This window comes from Erpetoichthys calabaricus, chromosome 13 (genome assembly GCF_900747795.2).
Source record: "Erpetoichthys calabaricus chromosome 13, fErpCal1.3, whole genome shotgun sequence".
Classification (NCBI taxonomy): domain Eukaryota; kingdom Metazoa; phylum Chordata; class Cladistia; order Polypteriformes; family Polypteridae; genus Erpetoichthys; species Erpetoichthys calabaricus.
The window spans coordinates 31,345,025-31,363,284 of NC_041406.2; the positions used below are offsets into that span (position 1 = coordinate 31,345,025).

The window sequence follows — 18,260 nt, forward strand, 5'->3', positions numbered from 1 at the left end:
CCCCAGGAGCTGCTCCAAGAATAAATGATTCCTGTATCGGTCGCACTGTTGGAATCACTTCAGTCTCACATACTCTGGATTTGGACACCAAACACTTCTTCGGGTGCTTTCCTGGTTTCCTCTGAAGAATGAATGTGGTGGAACAATTCAAGTTTTTGGATCACTTTGCCTTTAATTATAAATTAGAAGCTCCAGAAAACAGAGGCACAATGAAAGATCAGCATTACGGTAGGGTGTAATGGCGGCAGGTTGACCAACAAGGACAGAGACACACTAGACACTTGTTTCAAGTAAGGAGCTTTTATTTATTGCAAATGGAATTTGAAACAATGCCTTTATACACACTGTCCAAGGAAGAAAATATCTTGTAAAGTTTATTCTTCAAAATATCAAACCAAGTGATCACATAAACTGAAAACAGCTGAAGAACAAAAAAAAAGGATTTTGAAGCATCATTCAAGGAATTTATTGAAAACGCTTACAGCAGATAACCAAGGAAAATTCAAACATAGCACGAAAACATCATTAATAGCTGGTGTGAAGACTGGCCAGCGCCGGGATGAACAAACAGGAGGACACTTCTACTTTACCCAACACTCTTCTGTGACCATGCTGGGTGTTGCACTTATACAGGGGAATTGAAAAAGAGCTGATCACTTTCAAGAACAGCTTACTTGGTGGTAACTAAGTATCATGTGAACATAAAGTGCGCACACTAAATTGTCGAGTTACCTTTCATATTGTTTGGCATGCCATGTTAACCATCGACAGTGCTATGCTACACAAGGTCAGAGGTTAACTGGACTACAGGATTGACTTATGCCAGCTGCATGCTAAGAATAAAACAGAGTTTCTTCGCAAGTTGGTTTACTCTACAAGTTCATGTGATACGTATTTACCGAGTTCTGAAAGTGTTCCGTTTTTCTTTTTTCAATCACCCGTGACTTTCTATGTGTGCGGCCTAAGCAGCCGTTGTTCGACTTTGTGTTTCCGTAAGCCCATTTCAGGGTCTGCCATCACTGATAATCTTCAGACTGTGGTTATCCTGACTGTTGTATAGCATTAAGAAAGTATCAGTGCTGCTTGATGGCAGAGAAGCTCTGTGGCTAAGATGTACGACTACTCAAGAACCATTCGGCCATGTCAGTGGTCCTGCTGGGTAAATATCCCAGCATGCTGGACGTGTGTTCACCATGAAAGAAGTCCCTGAGCCAAGATGAATAGCAGTAGGGTTGCCAACCTCTACCGAGTTGGTTTCTGCTGCTTGGCTTTCTGAGGTTAATGAACAAGACGGTTTAAAAGAAAGCAAGAAATGGCTACTCCATATTGTAGCTCTGCCACATCAGCTCCTCAAAATACCAAGTTGGATCTGTTTGAAATTCAGCCGCAGTGAAGCCAGTCTCCATCGGAAATAAAATTACAGAACAATGCCATCCTCCCAGCTAGTAAGGACAATTTATTTCTAATAATCCTTTTTTTCCCCCCAAAAAATACCTTGTGTTTTAACACACACTTTTAAAAACTGTAATAATATTGCTATACTCAGCAAGCACTACAACTGTCCCCCAACTTAATAAGTTGATAAAAAACAGATGTCTTATGGTCAGTTCATTACAGAACCAAATACATTAAAGCAAAAGCAGGTGCCGATGTGAATATGCTTTTTAAAAGTCTGACCCATAAACACATTTGTTAAATTTCCGTGACCCTGTGGTCAACATTTCCACATATTAACTGAATTGATGGAGGTGCAGCAAATGGGGCAGATCAAGTCGTCAATGTCTACAAAGGGGACGTGCGGCCTTGGACCACAGATGACCGAACAGCAAGCCGGCTCTGAGCATTGTCTCAATTCATGACACGTTAACAAGTGCAGGCCAAAAGCAAAACATTTTCATTTCTTCATTTATTTATGTAATCAGTGTTCCCCAACCTCCAAGCAATGACAAACTAAAAATATTTGTTGTTTTTAAAGGCAAATTTTAATAAATACTGGTCATCAGGTTTAAAAATATGATCAATGAAATTTCTCAATTAAAACATCAAAATATTGTCATATTTAGTTACGTCATCACCTGGTTTGCTTTGGCTGTACTTTTGATCAAATATGCATATTTATTCCAAACAGAAAATGTACATATTCAGGGTGAGTCAAAATTATGTTAACACTAATGGCATTGCTATGTATAAACTTATATACAATTTTTACGGACAATTTATGTGCCACATATGGTACATGTGTTGAACATGATGGCGAACATTCCTGTAAATCATCTTGCACATATGAAGAATGTTTGGTGAATAAATTGTTTCTGGCATTTAAATGTTAACATAATTTTGACACACCCTGGATATGCTAAGATTAGCAAAAAAGGACTACAGATCCTATGGCATTTATTTCCCATTTTAGCCTACAGGGTCATGCAGTTTCATAAATTTTGCCGCGTCAAAGTTGAGAAAATTGCAGGGAGATGCTGCTTTTTTGAATACAAACTCTATGGTACGATGCGTTTCTGTGTCTACTTTTGGGGTAAACTCAGGTTTTTGTTTCTCGTCTTTTTTTTTTTTTTATTAAAGATTTTAAACTGTCGATCAAGTTCAGTGTGGATGTTGGTACAAGCACAAAAATGAAAGGCCGCATTCGGGCCTCACGCTACACACAGCCCTAATATTCCTTTCCAGACCAAGAACTTCACCCTGTTCCGTGTTACCTTTTACAAAGACGGCAATTAATGGCATAGCAAAACTTTTTACTGTAACAAATTCTTAACAAGTAAACTAGAAATCTGATCATCAAATGTAAAGAATAACACAACTTATATTTTTAAGATCCTGGCCTGATGCGTCACTTTTTCTGCTGCATTGTATAGATGGTGTACAGGGCTCCCCTTCTAGCCATTGTGAGCGTCCCTATCTGTTGCCTTTCCATATTCAGCCTCATTTGAGCAGACCGCTCAATGATTTAGAAGCAGTTATACCCCAGTAAAAGCCTGCCTTCTACGTCCAAGCAAATGTCCGTCAACAAGGGAGATGGTGCCCTACAAGCAGCTTCGAAGGCACTTGAAACAAGTCTGCCTGAACTTCCAAGAAAATGCTTTTGTCTTTTATTATTTATTTATATCCATTGCAGGAAAACAAAGTAAAGCTTTAAATTCAATGTACTGTACATTTTAAAAAGAACATGGACCTTGCTAAGAGTGCTGTACTCTTCTGGCCTCCAGGACGTGTGTATATTTTTCTTATTGCACAGATCTAAGCTGCACTTAAAAGACAAATACGCCTGTCTCCCGTGAACTCAAAAATTCAAATGGATGAATGTGTCTTAGCTTCAAGGGTGTCATCTTTATATCACAGGATGACACTGATCAACATTTCAGCCTGGCCCTATGAGACATGTGTTAAAATAGCCTCTACATGACCATGTATTTGGAAAATTACATCTTTAACCACATTTACACAATCTTGATTAATAAAGAAAAGAAGAAAAAATAAATAAAGTGCGGTCTGCAACTCGTGCCAAAAAAACTGAAAGCACAGTGTCACGTTTCACTACCAGTGAAACCAAGCAGTAGAAAAAAGAAACAGATCAGCATGTAGACAGTTAATAAAATAATTTAACCCTTCATAACAGAACACAACAAATAACCTTTAATCAGCCAACATTGTTAAAGAACAATTTAAAAAAAACAACTTAATCTAAAGCTTTTGGTTTCACACTGCTCTCCCTGATCTTCACATCAAACATTACTGGAATACATAATTGGAAATCATTACTGAGGACAATTATTGCTAACATCGATGTTCTCGCAAGTACCTGATAACGTTTGATTACGTGTCTTTTGACAAGGACAGGGTCAGTTTGTTGTCCAGTGGACTACTCGTAAAGAAGAACAGACGCTAAAAGAGACTGTTTTAGGCAAACGGGTTGCGAATGCCGGGGTACAATGAACCATAACAAATGACCAAATGGAACTCATTTTCGGTAAAGAGGGATTGTATATTTGCACTCTTTCCCCTGAGCTGCTATCTCAGGTGTGTTTTTATTACTAAGAGAGCATACGAAGCTCACATATTGACAGTTAACATCAAATTCAAGGCAAACCAACCCTGAAACCAAGGTACAGGAGATATTTTGTTGCATGATTTAGAAATAAAACTTCTGCCCCTTGGGCTATGGTACATATAATAAACAGCATACCTTAAAGTTCTGCATAAATCTCTGTGCTCAAGTAAACGGTCTCCACGCTTGCTTTGGGGGGTTGGTGTGTTGGAAAGCAAAATGTGTCCGCCAAAAAAAAATAGTTTTGTCAGCAAAGACTTAGTTGTGAAATCTTATTCCTATATTTATACATTAAGGACTTGATGTACTAAGTACAGACAAAAAATATATGCTTTGGTTTCTCAAAGAGCATTTACAGATAGCCGTCAGATTTCATTTGCTACTATTATTACATTATTTGGTATTTTAAATAATATGTTAAAAGAAATGAAGCATCTTGTGAGAACACAATAAAACTTCAAGTGTATCTGTACAGCATGAACTTCAGAAATGTCAATGCAAGTGTTTTCCTTGTTTAATGAGGCCAAACAGCACATATGAGAAGAAAACTGGGACTTTCATAAGTAGACAGGTAACAAAATAAATGTTGTCCACAGTGAGTAAGAAAACAAGCAATTCTATAGATCAGGGGTTGCCAACTACGGTCCTGGAGGACCACCGTAGCTGCAGGTTTTCATTCTAACCCTTTTCTTAACTAGTGACCTGATTTTGCTGCTACTTCACTTTTTTTGAATTAATTTTAGTTGACTTGTTTAAAGATTCGTTCCCCTTAATTTCTTCCTCGTTCCCCTGAATTGCTTCATTTCTTTCCTTAAATGGCACCCAAACAGAAATGAAACGTGAAGTGAGTGAGCCAACAGGAGACCAACTAAGTCAGGGCCTCAAACTCCAACCAATTTCATGCCAACCACTTGCTTAATTAGGCACTGATTCTCATTAATTAAACCTGTTCTTTAATTCCATGGCTGGTTGCTGCTCTCATGGTGTAACAGCAGACATTTCTGAAACTGTTGATTTTCTCTTTTCTAAGAGCACTGTTCAAGTGTTTTGTGGACCTGAGCAGATCAGCATTCCTGAGACCTTCATCTTTCCTTATTCTCAGATATTGCATGATGGATACGGTTTGCTGAACATGTTTTGGTTCATTTTGTATCTCATTGTTTGGCGGACAATTAAAGAAAAAGAAACAATTAAAGGGGTCTTAAGTCTTCAAGTACAAGTCAATTAAATTAAATTCAAAAGAAGTTAATTAACAGCAAAACCAGGTCACTAATTAAGAAAAGGGCTAGAATGAAAACCTGCAGCCACTGCGGTCCTCCAGGACAGGAGTTGGCGACCCCTGCTCTAGATGACAGTCAGTTACCTAAAGTCCCTGAATTATACAGTTGTTTCAGATTTAAATGTAATGTTATAAATGTACTGAATTACCTTACACAAAGAAATTTCAATAAGTTCAATAAGTCAGGCACTCATAATTTTGCTGTAAGACAGAGAGGAGATTTACCTCTAGAAATGTACATTTAAAAAGTACACATAAGTGCTTCAAAAGTTTCCTCTGTGTGTTAAGACCACTTCATGCTTCAGTTATCAAGGCTCCCTTAGGAGACTCCTACAGCATTCTTGACTCTTGGTCTGTCAGAGGAGCTGCAAGTGTAATCAATACGTGTCTAATATAATAGGTTACATTTTAATTAAGAGTTAAAGCAGATGACTTTTTAATTTAACGTTTAAACATCAAAATAAATCTGCCAAAATTACATGTCGCTCCATGAACAATTTGCAGGTGACATCACTAAAGTTAATTACACACATCAAATTACTAATTATTTTGATTACGGCCATATTTGTTTATGGATGTTTATAAAAATACTGTGATCGATACAAATTATATTATTATCATCTTGTAGGCAGAATCGAAGACAAGCAGTCAGTCTAATTTCCAACTGTGCAAGGTTGGAATCCACGATCACTCCCAAAAAAAAACAAGGATAATGGAAACTGTCATATATGAATTTCCAGAAAGCAGTCTGTAAAAGTGCCGATTTTAATTGTATTTTAGTTAAACTTCCTGAAGTTCTCAATTCTCAGTCACCAAGCAGTGTGAATGAGAAGTTGACAAATTACACCAAGGTTTATGTAGCTTTCACAACAGTAATGATCAATGCTAATTTTGGTCAATTGTCTCATCTATTCTGAGCACAAAATCGTAAGAAGTTTTCCTTAACAAAACGGTAAATAGAATAATCAGAAAGTGTGTCACGAAATTTAAAAACCGAAAACAAACAAAAAAGAGGAAACTCACCCCTGGAGGTCACTTTCAAATGAGACGCTGTTGCTATAACAGACAGAATGAAAGCTTTTCTGCCCGCTGTATCAGTCAGCATTGAGCTTAATGTTCTGCAATTACATTAGCTGGCGTGACAGCCTGTGCATTTGTAACAGCACAATTCAAAAAAGATGGATAAAATAAATAAATAAATAAACAAAAATCACAGCACTAGTATTTTAGACAGTTATTTTGAAAGTAAACAGGAAAAAAAAGTATTTTCCTTACAAAAAATTATACATACTATCAAAGCATGTAATAAAGTATTTCTGAAAATCAGAAAGTATGGCTAATAGGGTGTGTATTGAAGAATTTAAATTATATGCAAATAATTCTAGAAAAACACTAAGTACATAAATTTTACCAATGTATACTTCATAATGAACGCTTATGTTGAAAAAATAAAAATTACAAAAATGTTACCAAAAAAAAAAAAAGGAAAAAAAAAAGAGTAACATCATATAGCAAATGTCTCCAGACTCCAAACAAAGAAAATGAACGGCCCACTGCTTAAACGCCACACTCTGATTACTAGCATAACACTCCTTTATGTTCTGAAGAATTCAAAAAAATATCTGCACATATATATGCATATATATTGACATATACATATATCCATACATACACACATATATCTGCTTCAATGTTTATATGTTAACAAGCACATTCCATTTCACATACAAACAACTGAAAATATATACAAGGAAACAATTGTGTTTCTTTTGTTTCTGCTGTAATTCTATTGGATAATTTCAAAACTTTTTTGTTTTTTTAAGCGTATAGAAAATTCTGCGCAATTATTTCTAAGATACTACAGAATTAGATTTAAATAGAAAGATTACATTCATCTTCAGCCCATTTACCCTGATGGAAATTCAGGCTTTACAGCCTGCAGCAGAGGCATTTCTTTTGAGGCGAGCTGTATCAAAATGCTCAGTTTTCACGCCTTTCTCTGCATTTCAAACTCTCAAAATTGCACTTAAAAAAAAAGCAACAAGTCAATTTTAAAAAGTAGCAGTGTGTCACTTTGACATTTGTACTATATACAGGGGTTCAGCCAATCTGGACGCACCACAGTAGCGCATGCATGGTAAATTACCCCCTGGTAACACATTCTTTAAAATGACAATACCTACAGGAATGAGGCAAGGACATTATTGCAACTTTCTTTAGATTCTTGAGGAATTTCAAGTGTTTTAACTTAAAATTTACATTCTAAAAATATTAAGATTAAGTTACACTACTTTATGTAATATATACATAAATTTACTGTGCAGGTATGTATGAGTATACACACACACACACATTATATGCACGGACTCTCACGCAAAGATAGGGTGTCAAAAAATACATAACACTTCAATGATTGCTTATACTTTTTTTTTTTCCCCAGGGGAAATAACCGATTTTTACATAACTTATATAATTTTATAATAGCTAATTCGGGCGTATTCAATAAATATGACAAAGGACTAATTAATTTAAGTGTTCACAATTGGCATTCATAACCTGCTGACGCTGTCAAATAAATGAATTGAAAACATTCAACGAGGCATCTGATGGGACAGTTGCACAGATCTTTTCAATCGCTTGCCTTAGCTCTTCAAGAATTGCAGGCTTTATACTACACTTTCTTTCACTTAAATTCCAAGGGTATTTTTTATGTTTTGATGCCCTATATATACATACTGGATCTAAATTTTAATTTTTCATTTCTATAAATTGCACTGTGTGCACACATTCTTAAAGATGCTCTCACACATACTGTTAATGTGTAAATTTTAGATTGTGTGTGTGTGTGTATATATATTTATTAAGTAGGAAAGAAACAGAACATTTATTTTAGGATCTGGAATATTATTTGAAATACTATTCACAAAACAAAATTTTAAAAGGCATTTAACATTAGTATGCACACCAGGAAACTTCTAGTGTCAAAATTCTTCTGGAAATTTCAAAATAACTAAAAGAAAGAAAACACAAAAACAAATAGTAACTCCTAAACAAGAGTCGTTTTGAATACCCACAATAATAGTGGGTTAGCTAAGATTGCAAAATGGTGTGCACTTTAGAATTACAATACTGCAGTGTTACAGTATAATAAAGCAGACATTTCCAGTGTTGAGCTTTATAGGCATTCCAGACTGATCCATAATGTTACCTTTTTTGAATCCATAAAAAAAAACCACAGCAAACCAAAAAGGTGAAGGCTTACTGGTGCTCATGAATTGTCACTGGAAGCCATTATAAAATGCCATCTATTCAACAGCTGCCTTAAGACTATGTGAAATTTTCACTTAAAAACTAAGAACTAAAAAGACTATGATAATAAGGTGTACAATTTTCTAATATCAGCTTAATGGATTTCCTAAAGGTAAGGTACAAATGTGCAGAAGTAGCAAAATTGCCCCTACCTACTGCAATGTACTAACAAACATATATGCAAATGTTAAAACCTATTTATCAGCAGTAGTGTTCTCTAACAAGAACATAGACGATGCCGTGCAACATTTTATCATCTCTGACCTATTATAAAAGGCTGAAAGTGCAATTATTGACAGTAAGTACTGCCGCTCCTGCCACTTCACACTCATGATCAGGCCCACATTTGGCATTGATCTTTAAAAAGTACTAAGCCATAATGACCCTTTTCTTGCTCAAGCAGAAAATACTTGATTCTCTACTATAATTTTTTTTAGGTTCTCCACGGAAAGGAGATAAATTCAAAACAACCATCTCTCAGAAACATGGAAGCAGTCTACAATTGATCTTTTTAACAAGATATTCTCTTTTTTTTGCAATTTCATTGTGGCTTTTAGAAAAGCACCAACCAATCTATACCTAACAGAAAAAACTATACATAAAAATTGTATTCAAATATTTGAAGAAAAAGTGCACACTGTAGTCATATTTAGGACAGAAAAAAGTTCAGACTGAAATTTGATAGAAGAAATTTCCATTTAAGGTCTAAATACCTTCAACCTACCCTAATCCCCCCATCGGGAAAAAAACAAAAAACAAAACAGTTTAGTGAAATCAGTTTAAAATACAATGGAGGCCCAAGGGTGCAGAGCTGAGCTGAGTCAGTTGTTCTGCTCTGTACTGTCCAGCACCCCCAAGTAAAATGTGGCAACCTGAGTCAGACTACAGGTAAGAGTCAGAACTCCCATGCAGCATGTTAGGATGTGATTCTTCAATCTAAAGGGTTTCAAAACCCAGATACATGCTATGTACAATTCTAAAGATTTATACTGTATACATATGTGAATATATATTTATCATTTTTAAAATACATTTAAACTTTAAATGTAAAATATAAACTTTTAATATTGACAGTCATATTTATTAGTTAATGAAGACTATTTTTGATTAAAATGCATGCATTAGATATTATTTTCCAGTTTATTTTTAAAGATCTTAGATTGAAGAACTTTTTTCTTTTGGTATGCTATCACAAAAACTGAAAAAGCAGTATGAAATGCAAGTAATTATACAATCAATCTCTGTAGGATGCACTGTTCTCTTACTTAATCACTGACATTATATTTCTGACACATCATGCCTTACAGAAATATTAGCTGATGCAGCTACATTAAAGTCACCAGAATGGAAATCATGCCATTATTATTTGTATTGTTTCTTTCTCAGGTAGTAAATCACCAAATACTATAGATATTTACTTTGTCAAATTTCTTTCAAGACTGGAATGATCTTTATCCTGTCTGCTGCCCTAGTAACATGTCACAGTGTTGATTCACACTGCACTTCTGAAGTCACAGCAGATGCCTTACAGCTGAGCTGCAGGACTGTAGGCTTCTCTAAAGAATCACCGTCATTCATTTTGCTTTCAGATGGAGTCAGTGCTTTCTGCAATTCTTCCTTTGAGTCCTCCATATCTTGAGGGTAGATGACTAAAAAGGCAGAGGTGAGAAAACCCAGGAAAGAGCCTATAGATGCCACCACCGGAATGACTCTCACACTGTTTACCGCCTCCACCACACCACCCAGTGCTGATGCCACCAAGATCTGTGAGATGTAAACTTGACAGGACAGGATAGCACAATCAATTCCAAAGCCTCGCTTTGAGTTACCAGGACTGTGATGGATATACTGAAAAAGAAAATAAAAAAAACACGGGTAAAGAATGAATGAGTTATTTTGTTTTATGATGGAAATTCCACTTTATCGTTTTTTTGGATAAAATTACAGTATATTACACATCCACAGGGCCATGCGCTCAAGTTCTACTACATTGAAATTGCATTTATAAATTCACCTCTTCTTACTTACATTTTAGTTGGCTATACGGCTACCTGTACAATGTCCAATTTGAATCTTCTATGTCAAATGCACTAATCCTAATTCAACAATTTTGTTCTTATAAATTGTTCATTTACCTCATTGAACGATCAGTATAGGTTTACAGTAACAGATTCTTTAATGCCCGATCCCTTGTGCTATATAAATTTACGATTTACTGAATGGGGTACAGTATGTGGCAAATCTAAACTGGATAAGATGTGTGTGTGTGTGTATGACGCAATGTCATTTTGCAGCATTTAGCCTTACCTTGGCTATAGCTTATATATGCTCCATATAAATACAGCTTTTCAGGAAAAACACTGAAAAACACACTTACCAACTAATGTGTACATTTTGGTTTAAAAGACCCTCTCTATTCTTCTAAAATAAAAAGCTGCAAATGTTTTGAAATACTCAAGTTTTAATCTTACACACTTTTAACAGTAAATAAAGACGGAAATATTACCTCTTTGATTTCATGGTACTGTCCCAAGAGTGCGTAAGGGCAATAGGAGATGCTCATTGAGATGATGCCCATGGTACTAATCATCACCATGGAAACATACACATTGGGAAAAATGGCCATCACTGCTGTACCAACTGAGAAGCACAGCGTTCCCAGAATGTAGATGACTTTAATGCCAAGATCATAGTTATCAAGGTATTTTTGTAACACAGCTGTAAAATGACAAAAGTAATGAGATTATTTCCTTTATATTAAAAGCATCACCATGACTTCAAATAAAGCAGAACACACAAGGTTAAATTCAGGCACATTTTTACCACAAGGTGTTATATTGTCATACACTTGAGTATGGTCTTCTGTACATTCCTTTCAAAATAAACATTTTACAAGCTACTGATTATGCGAATTAATGTTAAAATCTGAAAATAAACAGGAAGGCATAATTTGTCTTTCTTTGTCCCTGTTCACTCTTGCTGAGATGCTTGCTTATGAGACAAGAGAGTCACTCCAATTCAAGAATCAGCTGTAACTGTAAAAAAAAAAGTTTTTTGTAATAAAGTAGTAGATACCACCTTTACCTCATTGATTCACAGCTACCTGACTGGACGACTGTAGCTTGTCAAACTGGGGAACTGTGTCTTCTGGACGGTAGTGAGCAAAGTTGGGGCACCACTAGGGACTGTTATGGTCCCATTCCTATTCACATTATACACAGTAGACTTTAAACATAAGTCAGACATTTGCCACATTCAGAAGTATTCTGATGATACACCTATTGTGACATGCATAGGGATTGGGCAGGAAGGGAAAAGTAGGGATATGATTGGAGCTTTCAGTAACAGGAGCAATAAAAACGGCTTGATTCTGAACACAACGAAAACCAAGGAGATGATTGTGGATTTCTGCAGATCTTAGTTCCCTCTTCAGTCTGTTAACATCTGAGGTGAGGACAATGAGGGGGTGCAGACTTAAAAATATCTAGATGTCCACACTGATGACAGACTAGACTGGTCTGTGAACCCAGATGTCCTCTACAGGAAAGGGTAGAACAGGCTTTTTTTCCTCAGAAGACTCAGATCATTCAACATATGTAATAAAATGTTGTTCTATCAGACAGTGGTTGCCAGTGTCTTCTTTTTTGCTGTAGTGGGTTGGGGAAGCAGTAAGACCGATCTTCTTCTTTCGGCTGCTGGCTGGCTCAGTGTTGGGTAAAACTATGGACTCACTGGGAATTGTGGTGGAAAGGTGTATGGGGAAGAAGGTACAGGCCATTTTTGACAATAGCAGTCACCATCTCCACAACATTTTGGTGGGTTAGAGAAGTAAACATAGTAGTCGTCTCCTGTCACTGCACTGTAGAACAGAACGGTCCTACTGCCGTGATTCATGACCACTGGAATAAATGACCCATTTGGATGCTTTACTATTTATTTGTTTACTCCTTGATTTTTAACATTTTTACTGACGTGTTTAAGCCACAGAACGACAGAAAGAAAGAATCTATCTGTATTTAATAGATATATAGCAAAATCAGGAGAAACCCATTGTTGTATTAGTTAGCTCGAAAATGTTGTAATCCACAACACAAACATAACTGAGTGCATTATTTACTCCTCAGAATATCACTTAAATCACCTATCTGCACTCTTTAATCATAATGAACCAGGCAGATAGATAAAAGCTAAATTCAGACATTATGGAATTCTACCACTGTAATAACCAATAGCAATTCTAGTTCCCATATACTACATCATCACTGCACTACAAACATTTCTAAGCCAAAGATAAAAAAAATGAAAAGAAAAAAAAAATTCTGATATTAAAAGGAGAGAGGCTGCAGTGGCTGTAATATCTTAAGATGCACTTCTGCATCTGTATCACACTTGAAACCATGTGTCTCAAGCCAAGCCAGAAACAGCTTTTAAAATCTAATTTGATTATTTCATTGTATGGTTACATTTCAAAATGCAATGTACTGGCTTTGTGCTTAGACCTAAGATGGCTCAAAACCAGTGGTTTATTACATATTCAACATATAATAACAGGGTGTCATAATAAATATAGTATATTCTCACCTGAACAGACAGCAGCAGTAGCAGCATAGATAACCAGCCCCCAACATCCCATCTGAACACCAGTATGATAATTCTGCAGCTTTGTGGAATTGGTGGATGCCTGAAACAAAGAATACCAAGTAAAAATAATTTAAATTTTAGATCTGGCAAAAAGAATCTCTTATTATTAATTGGAGTGCAAACCATACTACTTCTGGGCAGCACGGTGGCGCAGTGGTAGCGCTGCTGCCTCGCAGTAAGGAGAACTAAGTTCGCTTCCCAGGTCCTCCCTGCGTGGAGTTTGCATGTTCTCCCCTTGTCTGCGTGGGATTCCTCCCACAGTCCAAAGACATGCAGGTTAGATGCACTGGCGATTCTAAATTGTCCCTAGTGTGTGTGTGTGTGCTTTGCAGTGGGCTGGCGCCCTGCCTGGGGCTTGTTCCTGCCTTGCATCCTGTGTTGGCTGGGATTGGCTCCAGCAGACCCCCGTGATCCTGTGTTAGGTTATAGCGGGTTTCGACAAGGACTGACTGATATACTATTTCTAATACTACTTTCTTCCATGTTTACAGGTTGAATTTCAGTTCTATCATTCAGTTTAAAACAAAGATTAAAATTTCTACACATCATCTTTTAAAGTGATATCAAAAAATGTACATACCTTTGGATCCCCTTCATAAATGACTTGACCCATGAAGTCGGTATAGAAAACAGCTTCAGCAATGATTGAAAACCAAGTTAGAAGATGGCAAAGGCACAAGCGCATTAATTCACGCGGCATCTTGAGCATTGAAAGCCAAAGCAGACGCACAGTGGTTTCAGTCTCTCCTTCTTCACTCTCTGTGTCTCCGCTAGAATTAGTATTCCCACTCTGGTGGCGCTGTCTTTGCCGTTGCTTCTTCAGACGCTTCTGTATATCATAAATATCATTCATACTGCGAGAAGACTTTATAAGGACAACAGCATTGGCTCTGCGAAAGCGGTAGCGGTGTGAGCCAACTTTGCCATAGTAGGAGAAAGTGCATGATGGCTGGCGATAGAACATGTGTCGACGTCGGCGCATAGATGCTGATGTATTTGACTGTTTCATGCCAATGTGGGTCAGTCCACCATTAATGCCATTATCATTAGTGGTTTCAGAAACTTCCTTGCCACTGATAGGAGCCTTGGCTTCATTGAGCTGATTATCTAGAAGCATTTCTTCTCCATCCTTTTCATTTTCATGGAGAAAAGCTGACAAACGGTGGAATTTTGCCTGTAGTAGATCCCGACTGCTAATGCTGCTACTACGACGATGTGGAGTGCTGTGATAAGAGGATAAGTGATCCTGAAAGATAGATGGCTCAATCTCATACAGGAACTGCAGATCAGGCTCCATGTCTAATGTAGCATCTGCCACATGAAGTACAGAATCACTCTTGCTACGCACAATTTCCACTTCAAGAAAATCCATGTCTAGATTGTGTTCTGAACGCACTTCAAAGTATCTGTAGGGCTCTTCCTCTCCTATAATGTTCAAACGCGGCAAAGCAGGGACAGCCATACCTCTATTGGCCTGAGATGGAGGCACAGTGTCTGCCTCTTCATCCAGTCGGTCCTGTTGTGGACTGTATTGTTGCTCCTCAATACTAAAAAGGTGCAGTCCCACAGACCCTGTAAACAGGATAGCAGCAAAGAAGAACAGTACTTGCTCTTGAGACTTGAAAATGTGACCTAGAAATGTTTGAGTCCAGTCCAAACCACCAAGCATATATCCTACAGCCCCTCCTAAACCTACAATAAACAAAAGGAAAATAATACATTTCTATGTACTGTCAATCATCCACATAAAAATAGAAAGTTTAAAATGTAAAACACAAAACTAAGTTTTGGTTAATGAATGATACGCTAGATGTAGTCTCATAGGCTACTTAGAACCTAGAAGTTCATTACACAAAGGAGATGCTGTTTAGTCATTTCACTTGATAAGCTCATATGCTCCAATTTACAACCAAGAGCTCACCTGCTGAGAAAGCGTGGATATTAAGAGCCATGTCTTGCTCCTCAGTGTCTGCCACATCCAGCAAATAGGCCCGAATAGGTCCTTCAGTAGCATCTGCACAAAAATCCAGCACCACCACTCCCAACACTGTAAGAACAATTCCAATGGGTTGCTTGTTTGGAATATCTCCAATAGCTAAACCTGCAATAAAAACAATCAATAATCAAGAAGGGAAAAAAAAATCACATAAATTTTTTCTGAGTTTGTATCTGCAGAGTGCATTCAGTAAATTCCTGATGTCAGAGGTGATCCATGGTTTCTTGTTAGGAAATCTGCTGATTGTTTTAATAGTCACACAGGTTGTCTTCTTTTTTGTTTTTAATGAATCCTGCAGCAACATTTGCGTATGTATCCAGATCTGATAAGGAGTCTCTAAAGTTTACACAAGGAGTATTTCCTAAGCCTCTTTTCTCCTACATTGAACTAAGCTTCTTTTCTTGTGGTGGTACATATTTTTTATTGAGGCATAGCAGGTGATCCTGTGTATTAGCTCCACTAGTGTAAGATGTGGCATGCTGATTTCAGGCTTTGTTGAAATCCCACGAAAAAAAGTACGTAAAAATATTCTGTAATCTTTCTCAGATTGTTCAATGTGTTGTTCGTGTTGGCTTTGCAAAGAAAAACATACAGCAACCAGAGGAATGCTGGAGAACTCCTTCAGAAGATAAAATGCACAACACTCGGTGCCTGACAAGGAAATACTTAAGTGCCGGTAATCTCTGGTTGAGACCTGTTCAAAGAGTTGAGGGATTTCCTTTGGAGTTTTGAGCATTGTGTTGTATTAACATTAGAGTGCTGAGCTTTTTGTGTTGGCCCTTGTAGTTTTGAGAAAGCTGATGTATCGTAACATGATTGACGAGATGTGGGGACACTACACTATATTTTGATCAACTAGCACTGGGGGAAGTAGGCTTCAAAACACTTCCAGTACAGAGCAAACACTGCCAGTAGGAAACTGCTAAATGCTGAGAAGTGGCAGTACTCTGTACTGTACCAGCCCACTCAAGCACAAATGACATTTGATCAATAAATATTCCAGATCAGGTGAACCTATGCACCAAACATTGTTTACCATAAAATACAAGCCTCCACCCCAGCTTTACTTGACAGTTCAGTCCAATCACCATGAATGACAGTAAATCCATTTCAACTTTGTATTGCAGCATCTGGTGTCTCAACAGTTGGTCATCTTTCAGAGAAACAAAAACACTGTAGTTTGATGTTTCTCCATGTTGTTAGTCTTACCTGAATGACATCTAGCTTATCATCTAGCAACTGCATTTGGACAGAAAAATTCTGGGCAAAAGAAGTCAGTTGCCAGGGTGTCTTTGTCTCACTTGGATGCCTTCCTCTTTGTTCTACTTTTTTAGCTCTCCTTGTTCAGTTATTCTTAGTTGAGTCATAATCTGCTTAAGAAGCTAATGGGCAAATTCTAAACACTTGGGACCATGTGTTAAAAGGTTTGTTGATCATAATCAATAATCATTATAGCCAACTTTAAAAATAATAAAAACAACAAAAAGATACAAACATACGAAGAAAATGCAACATATCTCTACTGTTCAGCGGCATGAGACATTTTGTGAAATGTACAAAATAACATTTTATCTGAATGGTGAAAGTGACTGTATTCTTTCATGAAGTGTTCCAAGCTGTGGACAAATAAAGTCAAAGATGCAGTGGCTCCCCTGTAAACAGTCACTTGCCAGCAAAATTTTACACTTTTTTTTCTAACTAAAATTATTTATGTGAAAAACACTAAACTTGTAATGGTTGCTGGATTCTTGTTTTAAAACTGGGGTTTCAGTTGTGATCCTTAAGAATCCCTTAGTCATGAAGGCAAGACAATATCAGGAAGACTGACTAAGTGGTACACATCACCGTTCACCTAATATTTGTAATGGCCAAAGAATGACTCTCCAGGCTGACGTCGAAGTCAATTGAAAAGAGAATCCTGCACAGTGACCAATAAAGGAGAAGGAGATGGGCAACCAAGACAAGTTAAAAGGAGAGGGCCAGGAAGGAAAAAAAAAATAAAGGTCAATACTAAAATACTCGGGTGTGGCCTGCAGTGGAGCTGTGTTTTTCTTCCAACCTAATTGTTTTTGGTGAGAAATACCAGCCTGTCAACTGCCTTCTGGCTTTGGGATGCTCTGTATCAGAGCACCTTACTGTTTTCAACACAGGTTAAAACATCTTAGGGTGGGTGGCTTTGGGGCTGGGGGATAGAAAGGCACAGCACTGTTTGGCCAGAGAAAGAATCAGAAGGATTCACCAAGGCTGATCTTTTATTTTAAGCAAACTATTATGAACGAATTCACATAAAAAAAAAGAAAACATGAAAAACAAAGTTGAATACAAAAGTAATGTGATATGTACAGTATAAGCTCAGAAATTTATTCTTTATATTTAGCAGTATTTAGCCTAAGATGCTGCAAATAACTTGAAAGTGGTGTGATGAAACAAATCTATAAAACACCATTAATACAATATCCTACACTGTAAATGTACTTCTGCGGTGGGTTGGCACCCTGCCTGGGATTGGTTCCTGCCTTGTGCCCTGTGTTGGCTGGGATTGGCTCCAGCAGACCCCCGTGACCCTGTGTTCGGATTCAGCGGGTTGGGAAATGGATGGATGGATAAATGTACTTGGATATTGTATTGCTTTTTAACCACTGCCATTTTCTGATTGACTCATCATGACAAAAAACCACAATGTAAATAAGCAGGACTGTTACTTACCTGACACCCTATAGCACTAACCCTTCACTTCTTTCTTCCCTGTTGCTAGCTAGTTAGCAAACATGACTAAGTTTGACATACAAGGTGTATTTCACTAGAATCTCTGTTAGCCAGGTCTGGCTTTATGTGAAAGTAAACTTAAGGGACCTGCCTTCTCATGGAACTCAACTTAATTCTTCACAGTATAGTTATAGGGGAAGGCTGAATCAACATTTGAATTAAGGTAATTCAAACATTTTTTCTAACTTGATGAATACATCTTTTAAACT

General features: G+C 37.2%; 1 protein-coding gene across 2 annotated transcripts in view; it reads right to left on the minus strand.

Annotated features, from left to right (window-relative positions):
* Positions 1-281: 281 nt before the first annotated feature.
* Positions 282-18,260, minus strand: part of LOC114664113 (solute carrier family 45 member 4) — a 103,151-nt gene continuing 85,172 nt past the window's right edge. For both annotated transcript variants that reach the window (XM_028818087.2, XM_028818088.2), the window contains 5 exons: positions 15,211-15,390; positions 13,870-14,981; positions 13,230-13,329; positions 11,155-11,366; positions 282-10,496 (listed from right to left, as the gene is read on the minus strand). In XM_028818087.2, coding sequence (XP_028673920.1) covers positions 10,128-10,496; positions 11,155-11,366; positions 13,230-13,329; positions 13,870-14,981; positions 15,211-15,390 — 1,973 coding nt within the window. In that variant the 3' untranslated portion in view covers positions 282-10,127. The remainder of the gene's footprint in view (positions 10,497-11,154; positions 11,367-13,229; positions 13,330-13,869; positions 14,982-15,210; positions 15,391-18,260) is intronic.